Source organism: Pongo pygmaeus, chromosome 3 (genome assembly GCF_028885625.2).
Source record: "Pongo pygmaeus isolate AG05252 chromosome 3, NHGRI_mPonPyg2-v2.0_pri, whole genome shotgun sequence".
NCBI lineage: Eukaryota > Metazoa > Chordata > Mammalia > Primates > Hominidae > Pongo > Pongo pygmaeus.
The window spans coordinates 82,913,327-82,929,837 of record NC_072376.2 but is presented as its reverse complement, the minus strand read 5'-3'; the positions used below and the strand labels follow the sequence as shown (position 1 = coordinate 82,929,837).

Here is a 16,511-nt window from a genome sequence, read left to right as displayed (position 1 = left end):
AATCTGAAAAACATTCGTAACATATAAATGAGCCAAACTGGAAGGAAAAACAACCTTTTTTTTAATATTCCCATCAAAATGGAAGGAAATCCTGTTTATGACTCATAGAATATGGCCTAATTTGGTTGGTATAACCTAATCAAATCCACTTCTGAGATAGCAGAACTCAGAGTGACACACATGGGAATGAGTCTCTTTCCCATACCTGAGAGTCCAAGTCTTCTCCTTTCATACAGAAATTGGCATCAATGACATTCAGACCCACCAACAGACCAGCAATTATGGCTCCTTCTTCTTCCATCATGAGGGCATTGGGTTCGTAGAATTCACTGTAAGAGAAATCCACAGAATTCCTTATTGTAACAAAAATCTCAAAAATCCAGAGACAAGGACAAAAATGCTTGCTTCATGGTTGATTATAGTCATCTACAAAAATAGTAAAAAAAACTACAAAAAGAAAGGCTTTAGAAAATATTTTATTTTTAGATAATAGGTGGATATTGGCAAGTGGCACTGGAGAAAAAATTTTTTAAAAGAAAAAAGATAATAGGTGCATGAATAGATTCTTTAGATAATAGGCTGGCAGAAAGACATGTGATTGAACAGTATTGTGGTTGAAGCAGGTATTCAGACTTTTCTGACCTATTTGTACTTGTGATGCACCATCAGATAATTTTGCAATCTTTTATGCATCTTAAAACATTTGTTTGGTAGCTCGGCATGGTGGTTCGCACCTGTAATCCCAGCACTTGGGGAGACCAAGGCGGGAGGAATGCTTGAGCCCAGGACTTTGAGACCAGAGTGAGCAACATAGTAAGACCCCATCTCTACTAAAACCAAAAAAAAATCTGAATGGATAAAAATTATTGGCTGGGCACTGTGGCTCATGGTTGTAATCCCAGCACTTTGGGAGGCCGAGGCGGGTGGATCACTTGAGGTCAGGAGTTCGAGACCAGCCTGGCCAACATGGTGAAACCCCATCTCTACTAAAAATACAAAAATTAGCTGGGTGTGGTGGTGCACACCTGTAATCCCAGCTACTCAGGAGGCTGAGGCAGGAGAATAGCTTGAACACAGGAGGCGGAGGCTGCAGTGAGCTGAGATTGCGCCACTGCACTCCAGCCTGGGTGACAGAGCAAGACTCTGTCTCAAAAAAAAAAATTCGTGAAGACCCATAGATAATTAAATACTGCTTATAATGCACCTAAATTACTAATGCACACACAAAAAAACCAGTGATGTAATTCATATGATCTAACTATTGCATTCCTTCGTATTTATCCAACTCAGTTAAAAACTTACGCCTACACAAAAACCTGCATACAAGTGTTTATAGCAGTTTTACTCTTAATTGCCAAAATTTGGGAGCAACCAAGATGTCCTTCAGTAAATGAATGGACAATGGCATATGACTTAGCACTAAAAAAAGGGAGCTATCGCCGGGTGCAGTGGCTCACGCCTGCAATCCCAGCACTTTGGGAGGCCAAGGTGGGTGGATCACCTGAGGTCGGGAAGTTCGAGACCAGCCTGACCAACATGGAGAAACCCTGTCTCTACTAAAAAAAAAAGAAAAAAAAAATACAAAATTAGCCGGGCATGGTGGCACATGCCTGTAATTCCAGCTACCCGGGAGGCTGAGGCAGGACAATCACTCGAACCTGGGAGGCGGAGATTGCGGTGAGCTGAGATCGTGCCATTGCACTCCAGCCTGGGCAACAAGAGTGGAACTCTGTCTCAAAGAACAAAAAAAAAAAAAAAGAAAAGAAAAAAGAAAAAAGGGAGTTATCAAGCCACGGAGGAAACTTAAATGCATATTACTAAGTGAAAGGTGCCAGTCTGAAAAGGCCATATACTGTATGATTCCCACTACATGACATTCTGGAAAAGGCAAAACCACAGAGACAGTAAACCCCTGGTAACCACAGTACAATCACAGTACGATCAGTGGTTATGAGGGGTTGGAGGACAGAAAGATGAATAGGTGGAGCAAGAGGATTTTTTAGGGCCGTGAAACTATTTTGTATGGTACTATAATGACATATGGATACATATCATTATACATGTGTCAAAATCCATAAAACATACAATACCAAGAGTAAACCTTAACGTAAACTATGAACTTTGGGAGATAATGATGTGTCAATGTAGGTTCATCAATTGTAACAAATGTACCACTCCTGTGGGATGTTGATAATGACGGAGGTTGTGCAGGGGGGAAGGGTATGTATGAAAAATCTCCGTACCTTCTACTCAATACTGCTATAAATTTAAAACCACTCTAAAAAATAGTCTTTTATGTTTTTTTAAAAAAACGAAACAGGCTGGGTGCGGTGGCTCACGCCTGTAAACCCCACACTTTGGGAGGCTGAGGCAGGTGGATCACTTGAGGTCAGGAGTTGAAGACCAGCCTGGCCAACGTGGTGAAACCCTGTCTCTACTACAAATACAAAAATTAGCCAGGCGTGGTGGTGCATGCCTATAGTCCCATCTACTTGGGAGGCTGAGGCAGGAGAATCGATTGAACCTGGGAGGTGGAGGCTGCAGTGAGCCGTGATCGCACCACTGCACTCCAACCTGGGTGACAAAACGTGACTCTCTTAAAACAAAACAAAACAAAACAAAAGACAAAAGACAAAAACCCAGTGACCTGAAGTACTCATTTTCAGTCAATTTGACATCATGATTAAAACAACACTGCCATCAATTTGTTTTCAACAAGTTACCTGGGACTAGTAAAGGTCAACCTCAATCACTGTTAACAATCAATACAATTCACTAATATTAGTTCCTTATTTCTTTTCTGATTCACTATAAAAGATATTAATAGGCTGGGCACGGTGGCTCACACCTGTAATCCCAGCACTTTGGGAGGCCAAGGTGGATGGATCACAAGGTCAAGAGATCGAGACCATCCTGGCCAACATGGTGAAACTCCGTCTCTACTAAAAATACAAAAATTAGCTGGGTGTGGTGGTGTGCGCCTGTAGTCCCAGCTACTCAGGAGGCTGTGGCAGGAGAATCGCTTGAACCCGGGAGGCGGAGGTGGCAGTGAGCGGAGATCGCGCCACTGCACTACAGCCTACAGCCTGGTGGCAGAGCGAGACTCCGTCTCAAAAAAAAAAAAAGATATTAACAAATGACAAAATAGCACAAAAACAGCAAGTGAATGAGCTGCAAATTTACCATTTCTCTCAAAAACTGATCACATGCTATTTTTGTTCTTTGATAGCCTCTGAAGGAAACTGAGTAGAACTGGAATGAACAAGGTTCTTTGACAGCTTATTGTCCCAAAAGCCTCACCTTATGAACTGTTCAGAAGTGGAATATGGCTGAATTCCAACATTCACACATTTCCAAATCTCAGCTAACTGTTAGTTCCATGAACTTTCATAAAAAACACATCTATCTGTGTAATCACTATCATGATCAGGAAAGGGAACAGTACTGGAATCCTAGAAATCGGTTCTTTCTCTCTTCCAATCTCTACCTGCACCTCTCCAAAGTAACTATTATCCTGATTTCTATCACTATAGATTGATTTTACCTAGTTTTGACCTTTATACAATGGAATCATATAATAAAGATGGATAAAATAATGTTGTTTTGCCTCTCCCAGTTGCATCTATGATCTACTGGAAGATTTTGTGATTTTACAAATATATATATATATATATATATATATTTACATATGTAAATATTTACATATATATATATATATATATATATATATATTTTTTTTTTTTTTTTTTTTTTGAGACAGAGTCTCACTCTGTTGCCCAGGCTGAAGAGTGGTGGCACAATCTTGGTTCACTGCAGCTTCTGCTTCCTGGGTCCAAGCAATTCTTGTGCCTCAGCTGCCCAAGTAGCTGGGATTACAGGTGTGCACCACCACGCCCGGCTAATTTTTATATTTTTTGAGTAGAGACAGGGTTTCGCCATATTGACCAGGCTGGTCTCAGACTCCTGGCCTCAAGTGGTCTGCCCACCTTGGCCTCCCGAAGTGCTGGGATTACAGGTGTGAACCACTGCACCCATCCAATTTTGTGCTATATTTGAATTTAATGCTACATGTCAAGTTCTTGTCTTATTGAGCCTGGGCACAGGCTAAGGTGCCTTCTGTTTTCTAGAGGTAAGTCTTGGCCTGCCCTGGAAAGGACCAATATATACCACAGTGACAGACAGAACACACATAACATAAATCATCCATTTGGGAGTATATGTGTGTGAGGTGTGAGAGAAAGTATCAGTGAAGCTGTTATGAATCAAATGTTTCTGATCTACAAAAATGGTGAACTTATACTTATATGGTTTGACTTTATACGATGTAGAACATACCAAGGAAAGAAGAAAGTTCAAGAAGGTGTTCATACCTGAGAAGTTCTTTCTTATTGATCAAAGCTTTCATATATTCTGAAAGTTTCTTTTGCATTAATGCCAAACGAAGCCAGGCTCTTCCTCTACCTACTGGTGTCCTACAAAAACACAGAAATCAAACAACTGAAAACATAAGCACCAGAAGCAAAGGCTACAGTAGAATCAGTTCACTTATTCTTGCTAATGGTATTCTAGTGTAACAAGCACACTGAGGTGCTCCTCAGGACCTCTCCCAGTACATTCCCATGCAAAGAATTTTTGTGTGTGGGCTAATGCGACCCGGGACAAATGCTTTCAAAAACAATTACTGAATGTAACTACAATTTGAAGACACAGCCTCTGGGAGACCCAACTAAAAATGTTCCATCAGATTAATAATAGCAAATCCTTATAAATTCAGTGTGGATTATATAAATGTCCAAAGCATGAATGTGGACACAGGCAATCTAGGCCTCTATCTGATTAAAATTAAATCGGTCTCATTTGGGAAGGTGGTCACTACTTTATAGTTCTAAGGCAGGCTACAGTCACTAGCTCTTCAGGTTAATTTGACAGCTGTTTTAATCTTGACTCTCAAACCCACTGAATACCTTTTTTCCCTAAGTCAAGTACAGCATGCCACTCCCTTAGATACGATTCTCCCAAGTGCTTTAAAAAATAAGGAAATGTTTGGCATTTCAACAAAAAGACAACCTCTCTTAGATGAATAATTATCCCTCAAGAGCACATTTTTCTTAATCCTCTGTAAACCAATTCTCTCCTGTCAGCACCTATTCATGACATCATGCATTTTAGATTGTTATAAAATAAATTATTAGTACATAATTGTCTTTAGTCTTGCTCTTCAAGGGATAGTTAATAAGAATGCTGTTCCTGAGAAATGGAATTCAACCTTAGACTTACTTAAGTCCTGGAAGATCTTTAACACTTGCTGTTATCTCTGCGGCTTCTGGAACAAGCTTTTCTACCAGTTCTAGAGGCCCCCAGAAGGATTTATTTTGTCCAAGAAAAGTTTTTTTAGCTAAGGCAACAAAAATAAAGCAGTATTTTAATATTCTTTACAACATAAGCGCTCTCTCAGTACACACACACATACACACATACACACACAACTTTTCAGGAAACCAATCCTAGGTTATAAGATGGTTTTAGATTCATTCATGCTTTTAGAATAGATAATATTTTGTGAAAATAAAAAATTCTCTACTTCCCAAGACTCAGCCCTTCTTCTTTCAAGAACAGTTTGTGCTAGCCCTATAATATAATAAAACATTTTAACAATTTAGTGCCTAAAATTGTGTGATATTAATGAAGAAAACAGCTCAACAGAAAACAATATGTAATCCAGAAATAAGCTATGGAATATTGGGAAGTTGGTAAGCACAGGCACACAGATTAAAAAAAAACAACCAACCAAACAAAAAACAACAAGAAAAGAATATTGAGAAGGCAGGAAGAAAGGAAACAAGGGTGAACAAGACCAGATACTGCCCTCAAAAGCTTATAGTTAAGTGGAAAGAACACTGAACCAAGAGTTGGGAGACCTGAGTTCTAGCACCTACTCTGCCACAACTCAATGTGTGACCTTGACCAAGTCATGTCTCATTCTGGGCAGGCCTATTTCCACCTGTCAAACAGAACTACTGTACTGTACTTGATTACTTAATAATGGCCCTTCCAACTGTAACATTTAATGATCTGTATTTTTAAAGCCCTATAAGTCCACTGAGTCAACCATAACCCTGCTCCTATAAAAGACTACATTCCAATGGATTAATATTTTTAATTCAAGCCTCTTATTCTTTGGCTCCACAAAGAATGCTTTCGTCTATAGTATGCATTGCTAGAAAACAGCTGCATGCATATTTGCATTTTGGGGCGATAGCCTACCTTTCAAGCCATGTTTCAGACAGTGCTCCATCACCACAAAGAATTGCTGGAGAGGTGCATAGTCAGAGTCAAGAGTCCTCCCCAGGTTCAGAGCTGATTCAATCAAGCCCTTGATACTCAGCTTGGCCATGTTCATGAGGTTCATGCGTTCATTAGCCATGAGATAATTAGGATCTGCAGCCAAAGGAGAAGAAGATGAAGCCTGGTTACTAGAAACAGCACATTTTAAAATTCAGTATTAGTTGTATTCTTCTCCACCATGTACTCACTGTGAAAAAAAATGCCAGTTTCCTTTAAGAATATCCTCAATGAAGCAGTAAAATGAACTATTTTATCAAATCTCAAGCCTTGAGTTGTCTTTTCTTTCTTTTTTTCTTTGAGACGGGGTCTTGATCTGTTGCCCGAACTGGAATGCAGTGGCATGATCATAGCTCACTGTAGCCTCAACCTTCTGGGCTCAAGTAACCCTTCTGTCTCTGCCTCCCAAGTAGCTGGAACCATAAGCACACACCACCACACCTGGCTAATTTTTTTATTTTCTATAGAGACAGGGTCTCACTTTGTTGCCCAGGCTGGTCTTGAGCTCTTGAGCTGAAGCGATATTCCCATCTCGACCTCCCAAAGTGTTGGGATAATACGCGTGAGCCACCATGCCTGGCTGAGTAGTCTTTTAATATTCTCACCACCGCCTCTGCTATCACCCTAACCTGAGCATCTGTCATAACTCCCTACTGTACTACCTTCACACTGCTCTCTCTGCTTCCATTCTTGCCTACCCCTCTTTTCTCTGCATAATTTGTGAAGTGCTCTAAAAATCAAGCCCCAATGTAGGAAAAAAAGGGTAAAGAGCTTAAACAAACTTTGCATTATGGTATTTTATTATTCTTTAAACTATGCACTAGCATTATTAGTAAAATGCAGTACTAGAACTTCATCAACTCCCACATTTTTAAGTCTTAGCATACAGTGTATGGCTCTCATCAACCAGACAGATAAACTATTTGGGGAAAGGAGCTAAGTGACACATTTTATTGTACTCATTACCTTCATTTATTGGTGCTTACACTGTGCCAGCACTGTGGGCTGCCTCTTACAATTATGATCTCCATCTCTCCTTACAACATGCTGTGAGACAGTCATCAATACAAGGAAAATGAGACTTAGAGAGTAAAGCTTCAGCTGCTCTGCCCTGACTCATTGTATGACCTTGGGCAAGTCACCATCCCATTTTAGGTCAATCAAATAGTTGCAGCTGGCCCATGGGCACAGCCAGTAATAAATGACAGAGCCAGAGGCCAGACTCCTCCTGACCATTCTTTTACATGATTATTTTACCTACTTATTCTCTCATCATATTTAGGTATTCTCCTTTCTTTCCGGTGCTAAAGCAGGCCCATAATAGCTAGGTGGTCCAAGGTGTAACAGTTTATAAGTGGCAGAATCTGGACCTGGATCTGACGTGAAAGCTAATGCTCTCTTTACCTTATGCCATTTATATCCTCCCAAACACCAAATATACCAAATTTGTACTGAAAAACTAATGAAGGCCTAGAGCTCTATGATGTATTCCATTTCTTCTTAGGAAGACTAAAAATACTAATAAGGCTATGCTTCCATAATACAAATAAGCCACTTAACAAAAAACAGACTGTTTAATGCAAATTATCCTAAGCAATTTTCTTCATACGAGGTTTTTATTTATATCTGCTTTCAAAGTTAAATGAGCAGAGTCAAATGGTCAAATTCTAAATTAATCTTCTCATTAAGTTTAAGGACTTAAGGATTTGCAATTCCAACTATATAAATCTTGGTTTGTTGTCATGTTGTCTGAGGTTACTTTTGGAGAAACACTTTATGTGAGAGTCAGAATTGGTATATATTACCATTAATTCTTTCTTGCATAACAACAAATGTTTTAGGGCCATAGTTTAAATGTGGCCATAGCTTAAATGTAGATCAACTTGTCAAGGGTAGTATTCTCACAAGAGGACGGCAAAATACATGGAAAACTATGCCCTGAAAGACAGCCATGAAGAAAACTATCAGATATTAATTTCCATTTATTACCAGCATGTATGTACATTCTAGTGTTTCTGACCTCCTACAATTACTCAAAAAAAGGAACAGAGCTGGGGTGTGGGTATGAATATGTGTAGAGGGCTACTAGCCTTCCCACCTGACATCTCCCAATAGATGGCAGGAGACTATGGTTGGTGCTGGATAACTGCCTGCCCATAACTTTGAGGCATTCACTCTGCCTCAAGCCTGTAGACCATTAATTCAGGAACTTATAACAAGAATAAACAATGTTGCTAGTCAAAGTTTACAAGCTGATTCCAATGTAGTGACAACTAGTCATGTGGGGGAGAGATAGACTTGGGTTAAGTAAAAAATATCATATTGAGACATTTTTCCAAAAGTAGTGATAGATTTATACCAACCCATCTACATTTTCTCATCTTGTTCTTCTTATAATCTGCAGCAGAAATGTTTAAGACATCTGGCTGAGGTCTGGAGTGCATGAACAACAGACAGGTTAACTAGCATCTATGGTAATTAAATTTCTGATACCATGGACTCCATTAGTAAGGTGCTATAATCTATTTAAACTAACTTCCATCAAACATAAACAACCCACCCATTCTTTAAAAAACACTACTCTCAACCTTGGCACTGTTGACATTTTAAGCTAGATAATTCATTTTTATGGGGCTCTGTTCTGAAAACTAATTTTCGCAGCAACCCAGTAGTGGGTAACACTAGATGTCAGTAGCACTGACAACTGTTTTTGGTGGGTTAAGACAACCAAAAACGTCTCCAGACACTGCCAAATATTCTTTGGGAGATTAAATCAGGTCCTTCCACATTGAGAACTACTAATCTAAACAAATGAAAGTCAAACAAAAATCTGTTATAGTAATTTGATTGTTAGATATAAGAGCTTAAAAGTAACAATTCACTCAGAATGGCTATTACTAACAAGACAAAAAATAAAAAGTGCTGGTGTGGATGCGGAAAAAAGGGAATTCTCATACACTGTTGGTGGGAATGTCAATTAGTATAGCCTCTATGGAAAACTGTATGGAGGTTCCTCAAAAAACTAAAAATAGAACTACCATATGATTCAGCAATCCCACTACCAGATGTTTATCCAAAGGAAAGGAAATCAACATAACAAAGAGGTATCTGCATTCCCATGTTTAATTCAGCGCTATTCACAATAACCAAGATATGAAATCAACCTAAGTGAATAAAGAAATGTGGTATATATATATACATACACACACACAATTCAGCCATAAAAAGAATGAAATCATGTTGCTTATGGCAACATGGATAAGCCTAAAGGACATTATGTTAAGTGAAATAAGTCTGGGACAGAAAGATAAATACCACATGCTCTCACTCATATGTGGAAGCTAAAAAAGTTGAGCTCATAGAAGTAGAGAGTAGAATTGTGATTATTAGAAAATGAAAAGAGTATGGAGGAGGGGAAGATAGGGAGAGGTTAGTTAACAGATACAAAGCTACAACTAGATAAGATGAGTAAGTTCTAGTGTTCTGTAGCATTGTATGGTGACTATAGTCAACAATTTTTTTATATTTTCGAATAGCTAGAAGAGAGGATTTTGAATATTCCCAAAATAAATAAATGAGTGTTTGAGGCAAGAGATATGCTAACTACCCTGATTTGAACATTACATTGTATACATGAGCCAAAATATCAGTCTGTACCCCTAAATATGTATAATTATTACACATCAAAAATTTTAAAAAGAATATATTGCTCACTGTTAATTAACACAAAAGCTAAAATGAATATTATTTAATGCTTATGATTAACATTTTTGTGCTGAATAGTATACAAAATTATAGCTATTTAGTCTTGCTATGTTGCTCAAACTGGTCTTGAACTCCTGGCCTCAAGCCATCCTCCCATGTTGGCCTCCCAAAGTGCTGGAATTAAAGGTATAAGCCACCACACCTGGCCTACAAATAATGTTGGCTGCTAATAATGAATATTAAATCATTAACCTGATTTGTCACAGAATATTTTCCATTCAACATTACTTGTCTTAAATATTATTCAAGTATAAAATGATTTTGCAAAACTAACCTACCCTGTTAAAAAGGGCTGCAATGACCTGACAGAGTATGGAGGGGCTTCTGAGGGCAGGTGAATTTCTGTTTGTTGGTATGGGTGTTTATTACACGAGCATGTTGAGTGTGTAACATTGTACTGAGCTGAATACTTATAATATAGGATTCTTTTCTGTGTATTTTGTACTTTTAACTATATAAAGTAAAAAAAAGATTCTGTTATATTGCGTAAGCCAGAAAACCATTTTAAAACTTGCATGACTTTCATGATATCATCAGTCAAGCTTTTCCTATGAGAAAAATGATGTAAAATTTTAAAATGTTCACAACACTGGCATTTAACACTATCATTCCAATAGAGAACTTTCATGCAATTATTTTTTCAATACATATTGAACATCTACTATGTGTTAGGCATCGCGTTTAGTGCTAGAAATACAGAGGTAATAATAGACTTAGTCCCTGCCATCAAAGTGCTTACTATTTATCGCAGTTGGTTAATACAAACTTATAGAGAACAAATAGAGCAGTGTACAGCGAACACCTGAAATTTCAGGATAAACATAATCATATTTAACAAAGATCAATTTTATTCCAGGACAAATATTTTATTTTATTTTAATTTTTTAATCTTTCAGATGGAGTTTCACTCTTGTTGCCCAGGCTGGAGTGCAATGGCGCGATCTTGGCTCACTGCAACCTCCTCTTCCCGGGTTCAAGTGATTTTCCTGTCTCAGCCTCCCAAGTATCTGGGATTACAGGCATGTGCCACCATGCGTGGCTAATTTTGTATTTTTAGTAGAGATGGGGTCTCACCATATTGGTCAGGCTGGTCTCGAACTCCTGACCTCAGGTGATCCACCCGCCTCAGCCTCCCAAAGTGCTGGGATTACAGGCGTGAACCACCGCGCCCGGCCCAGGACAATAATTTTAAATGTTCTGTTTGTTTTGTTTTGATTTTTGAGGCAGGATCTTGCTCTGTCACCCAGGCTGGAGTGCAGTGGCATGATCACAACTCACTGTAGTCCCAATCTCCCAGGCTCAAGTGATTCTCCCACCTCAGCCTCCTGAGTAGCTGCGATAATAAACAGGTGTGTACAACCATGCCCAGCTATTTTTTTTTTTAATTTTTTTGTAGAGACAGGGTCTCCCTATGTTGCCCAGCTGGTCTCAAACTCCTAAGATCAAGTGATCCTCTCACCTCAGTCTCCCAAAGTAATGAGATTACAGGCATGGGTCACCATGCCCAGCTAATTAAAAACATTTTTTTTTTGTTAAATGACATAAACCTATTCTATGGAAATGTTAGTTTTCTACATTTCTTAAAACTAAGATAATTGATATGTCATTAATTTAGGGTTTCAGGTAGGCTGTAAGCACAATACAATTTCCTCTGACACAGGGTGCACTTCTGTGGAGAAGACTGAGAAGTACTGCAACTACACTGCAGTAAGAACTCCAACAAAGGTATATACAGGATACCAGGGGAATATGCATAGGAGAAAGGTATCTGACCTGGCTCCCTATTTTTCCTTCAACTTTAGGGGCCAGGTGTGTTTCTATAAATCCTCAGAGGATGAGACTTTTGAGTTCAATCTTAAAGGACAAAAAGAAATGAGTCACGTAAGGAAGGGGTAGCAGTAGAGATGTGAAGGGAACAGGATGGAAGGAATAGCTTAGGTAAAGGTACAGAAGTATGGAAGAACATAACATACACAGAAGAAAAACAACACTGAAAAAATGCCAGGGGTTTAAGTATTAGAGATGAGACAAGAGAAAGAGACAAGGGCTAAGGACTGCTAAGGACCTTGTTTAAGGAGTAGATTTCACCTTAAAGTCAGTGAAGACTTTAACGTGGGATGTTAAAATTTGAATTTTAGAGAAGCCATTCTTGCATCCTTTTGGAAGATGATTGGAAGGGTGCATGAACTCAAAGCTGAGGAGCAAATAAGGGTCTACTGCAATGGCAGAGGAAAATAAATAATAAAGGGTAGAACTAGAGCAGTGGGGCTCTATGGAGAAGAGGGAGTCAGCATGGAGAGACATTCTGGGGTAGAATGTTAGCATTTCACAGCTTGACTATCTGGACATAGTCAAGGAGAATGGAGAGTAACTTTCCTATTTCTAGTTTCAGCGATTAGATGGATGATGGTGCAGATCACATTGGTGGGGAATACAGCAACAGCACTGGACTAAAAAAATCATGTGGAAGTGACTATAGTTAAAATAATACATTATGTTGACTGGTTTTCAAATCAATGTTCTTTCTTTCTTTCTTTTTCTTTTTTTTTTGAGACAGAGTCTTGCTCTGTCACCCGGGCTGGAGTGCAGAGGCGTGATCTCAGCTCACTGCAAGTTCTGCCTCCCGGGTTCACGCCATTCTCCTGCCTCAGCCTCCAGAGTAGCTGGGACTACAGGCACCTGCTGCCACGCCCGGCTAATTTTTTGTATTTTTAGTAGATACGGGGTTTCACCGTGTTAGCCAGGATGGTCTTGATCTCCTGACCTCATGATCCACCCACTTCGGCCTCCCAAAGTGCTGGGATTACAGGCATGAGCCACCATACCTGGCCTCAATGTTCTTTCAAAAGTATGTGATTCTTCACTGCATCTCTTCAAGACTGCTAATTTCCATATAAGGGTATTTTAATAAACTTTACAGAGTCATGTAGCTCATTTAGTTAACAGTGATGATAAAAGTGATCCGAAGCCATATAGCTAACAGTGACAGTCATATTGTTCTGAAAACAAATCATGTCACCAAGGTGCCATTTTATCTCCTTATAGTGCAATGACTAATGTTCATACAGCAAAATCTTGAAATGTTTTCTAAATAACTGAAGGAAAAGAAAGATATATTTAATATTAGTATTAAGTATGTTATACCCAATTCTTGGGAAAGAGAGAATACTTGATATTAATATGTAGCACAATCATAGTTATTCTTCAGAGTTTTCTGATTATCTAACAGATTAAAGCTTTTATCTTATATAAGAAACAAAATGGTTATCACATAGAAGACTTTTCAAAGATGTGTAAAAGCTTTTGGCTGGGCGCAGTGGCTCATGCTGGTGGCTCATGCGGTGGCTCAGGGAGGATCATCTGAGGTCAAAAGTTTGAGACCAGCCTAGCCAACACAGTGAAACCTCGTCTTTACTAAAAATACAAAAATTAGCTGGGCATGGTGGCAGGCGCCTGTAATCCCAGCTACTAGGGAGACTGAGGCAGGAGAATCGCTTGAACCTGGGAAGCGGAGGTTGCAGTGAGCCGAGATCACGCCACTGCATTCCAGCCTGGGAGATAGAGTGATACTCTGTCTCAAGAAAAAAAGAAAAAAAAAAAAAAGCTTTAATATGAGATTAAAAACAACAAACTAACAGAAACATATAGAAAGAAAAGCTTACTCTATGTTGGGAATGACTGAAGAACAATAATTTTAAATAAATCTATTTTGAACTTTTGCAATAATTGTTCTTAGAGTATAAAATTGGACAGAAAATGAGTCCTTGACTGTGAAAGAAAGAAGTGAAAGTACTAAAAAGACCTTAGAGTATAAAACTGGACAGAAAATGAGTCCTTAAATTGTGAAAGAAAGAAGTGAAAGTACTAAAACAGACCTTGTGATAAAACACCATTTAGTTAGCCTGATGACACTTATTTGTATGAGACAATCATGAACTTTTATTCTATCCTCATTTACAAAAAAAAAAAAATTATAATAGAGTCTTAGGACCCTTAAAATATCTAGATATCTATATCCATATCTATATCTATCTATTCTTAATGGCATCTCAGTTATCATATTTCTACTCAATAATAAGAAAATTTACTTAAGTAACATTTTCTCTGGATTGAAATCTGCTACAGGGGTTAGCCAAAAAAAAATTAATCAGCCAGGCTTGGTGGCTCACACCTGTAATCCCAGCACTTTGGGAGGCCGAGGCAGGTGGATTACCTGAGGTCAGGAGTTCGAGACCAGCCTGGCCAAAATGGGGAAGCCCCATCTCTACTAAAAGTACAAAAGTTAGCTGGGTGTGGTGTCGGGCACCTGTAATCCCAGCTACTCAGGAGGCTGAGGCAGGAGAATCACTTGAACCCGGCAGGCGGAGACTGCAGTGAGCCAAGATTGTGCCATTGCACTCCAGCCTGGGTGACAAGAGCAAAACCCCATCTCGAAAAAAAAAAAAAAATTAACCATAAATTTACTTGTTCTCATTGCTACCTTTTCTTGGTAACAGTATAATCAATGATGAACTTCACTGAGTTAGGACTTGTCATCAGAAAAGATTAATATACTCATCTATGGAGCCAATTAACCTATTATATGACTTCAGGCAAGAAATCTCACCTCTTTGAAGCCTCAATTTCCTCATCAGTTAAATGAGAGGGTTGGGCTTGTTCAGTTTTTTCCCTTGGAAACCATGCACATTCGTAATAGTCAAAATGACATATAGCAACACTGATTCTCAAAGGGAGAGACATATTAATATACCTGGAACCAGAGAAATGACATGTTCTGTTTGGAAAACCCCACAAATGATTGATACCAAATGAACTAGATCCCTTCTACTCTCTGATCTCGGAACATCAACACTGGCATAACCAGGAAAGCTTTTAGACATGGGAAGCTGTAGGCTTTAACAGTACCACGGAATCAGGTTTTGCATTTTAACTAGATCCCCAGGCAATCTGTACGTGCATTAAAGTTTGAGAAGCACTGACCTAGATCACTCTCCTAGCTAGCATATTATAATTCCATGATTTCACAGTTGGCTTCATCAAGGGCAACTAACATACATGTATATAAGTAGAAAGCCCTAGGAGGAAGGAAATAATAAAGATTAGATCAGAAATAAATTAAACAGCGAAAACAACTACTGAGAAAAATCAATAAAATCCAAAGTTGGTTCTTTGACAAGATCAACAATATTGACATTTAGCTAGACTGATCAGTAGAAAAGGGAGAAGATTCAAATTACTAAAATCGGGAATGAAAGAGGGGACAGTTGTATTGACATTACAGAAACAAGGATTATAAGGGAATACTATGGACAATTGCATGTCAACATATTAGATAATCTGGACAAAACGGACAATTTCTTAGAAAGACACAAACTACCAAAACTGACACAAGAAGAAATAGGAAATCTGAACAGACCTACAACAAGTAAAGATCCTGAATTAGTAATAAAAAAAAAAAAAAAAATAGCACACAGAGGAGGCCAGGACCAGATAGTCTCGTTGTTAAAACCTATCAATCATTTAAGGAATTTACACCAATCCTTGACAGACTATTCCAAAAATTAGAAGAGAGAACTTCCCAACTCATTCTATGATAGTAATATTACCTTGAGACCAAATCAGATAAAGATATCATAAGAAAACTATAGATCAATACTCCTTATGAATACAGACACAAAAATCCTTAACAAAATACTGGCAAACCAAATCCAGTAACATATAAAAAGGATTATATAACTGTACCAAGTGGAATTAATCACAGAATGCAAGGTCGGTCCAACACACAAAACTCAATCAATGTAATACACCAAATTAACAGAGTAAAGAAAGACATCACATGGTCATTTCATTAGAAGCAGACAAAGCACTCGACAAATTCCAATATCCATTAATGATATAAATATTCAACAAACTAGGAAGAGAAGGGAACTTCCTTAGCTTGACAAAGGGCATCTACAAAAAACTCACAGCTAACAAACTTGATGGCAAAAGAGTGAAGGCTTTCTCAAAGATCAGGAACAAGACAAGGATGTCCACTTTTGCTACTTCTAACCAAATTGTATAGGAGGGTCTTGCTAGGGCAGGTAGGCAAGAAAAGGAAATGAAATGCATCCAGTTTGAAAAGGAAGAAGTAAAACTATATTTGCAGATGACATGATCTTGTATATAAAAAATCCTAAGGAATCCACACACACACAAAGTATATAAATAAAATGAGTTTGGCAAGGTTGTAAGGTACAAGATCAATACACAAAAATTAATTATATTTGTATACATTAGCAACAAACAATTCGAAAAAGAAACTTAAAAACAATTCCATTTACAATAGCACCAGAAAAATATTTACCAATAAACTTAACGAAAGAAGTACAAGACTTATACGTGGAAAACTACAAAACTTTGCT

General features: G+C 38.4%; 1 protein-coding gene across 19 annotated transcripts in view; it reads right to left on the bottom strand.

The window, feature by feature from the left end:
- RUFY3 (RUN and FYVE domain containing 3) overlaps positions 1–16,511 on the bottom strand; it is a 104,049-nt gene that overhangs the window by 39,227 nt on the left and 48,311 nt on the right. For all 19 annotated transcript variants that reach the window (XR_010126065.1, XM_063663728.1, XM_063663729.1 and 16 more), the window contains 4 exons: positions 6,265–6,438; positions 5,278–5,395; positions 4,371–4,472; positions 206–329 (listed from right to left, as the gene is read on the bottom strand). Coding sequence is in view for 18 of the 19 variants with exons in the window: in XM_063663728.1 (XP_063519798.1) it covers positions 206–329; positions 4,371–4,472; positions 5,278–5,395; positions 6,265–6,438 (518 nt within the window). In the remaining variant the exon portion in view is untranslated. The remainder of the gene's footprint in view (positions 1–205; positions 330–4,370; positions 4,473–5,277; positions 5,396–6,264; positions 6,439–16,511) is intronic.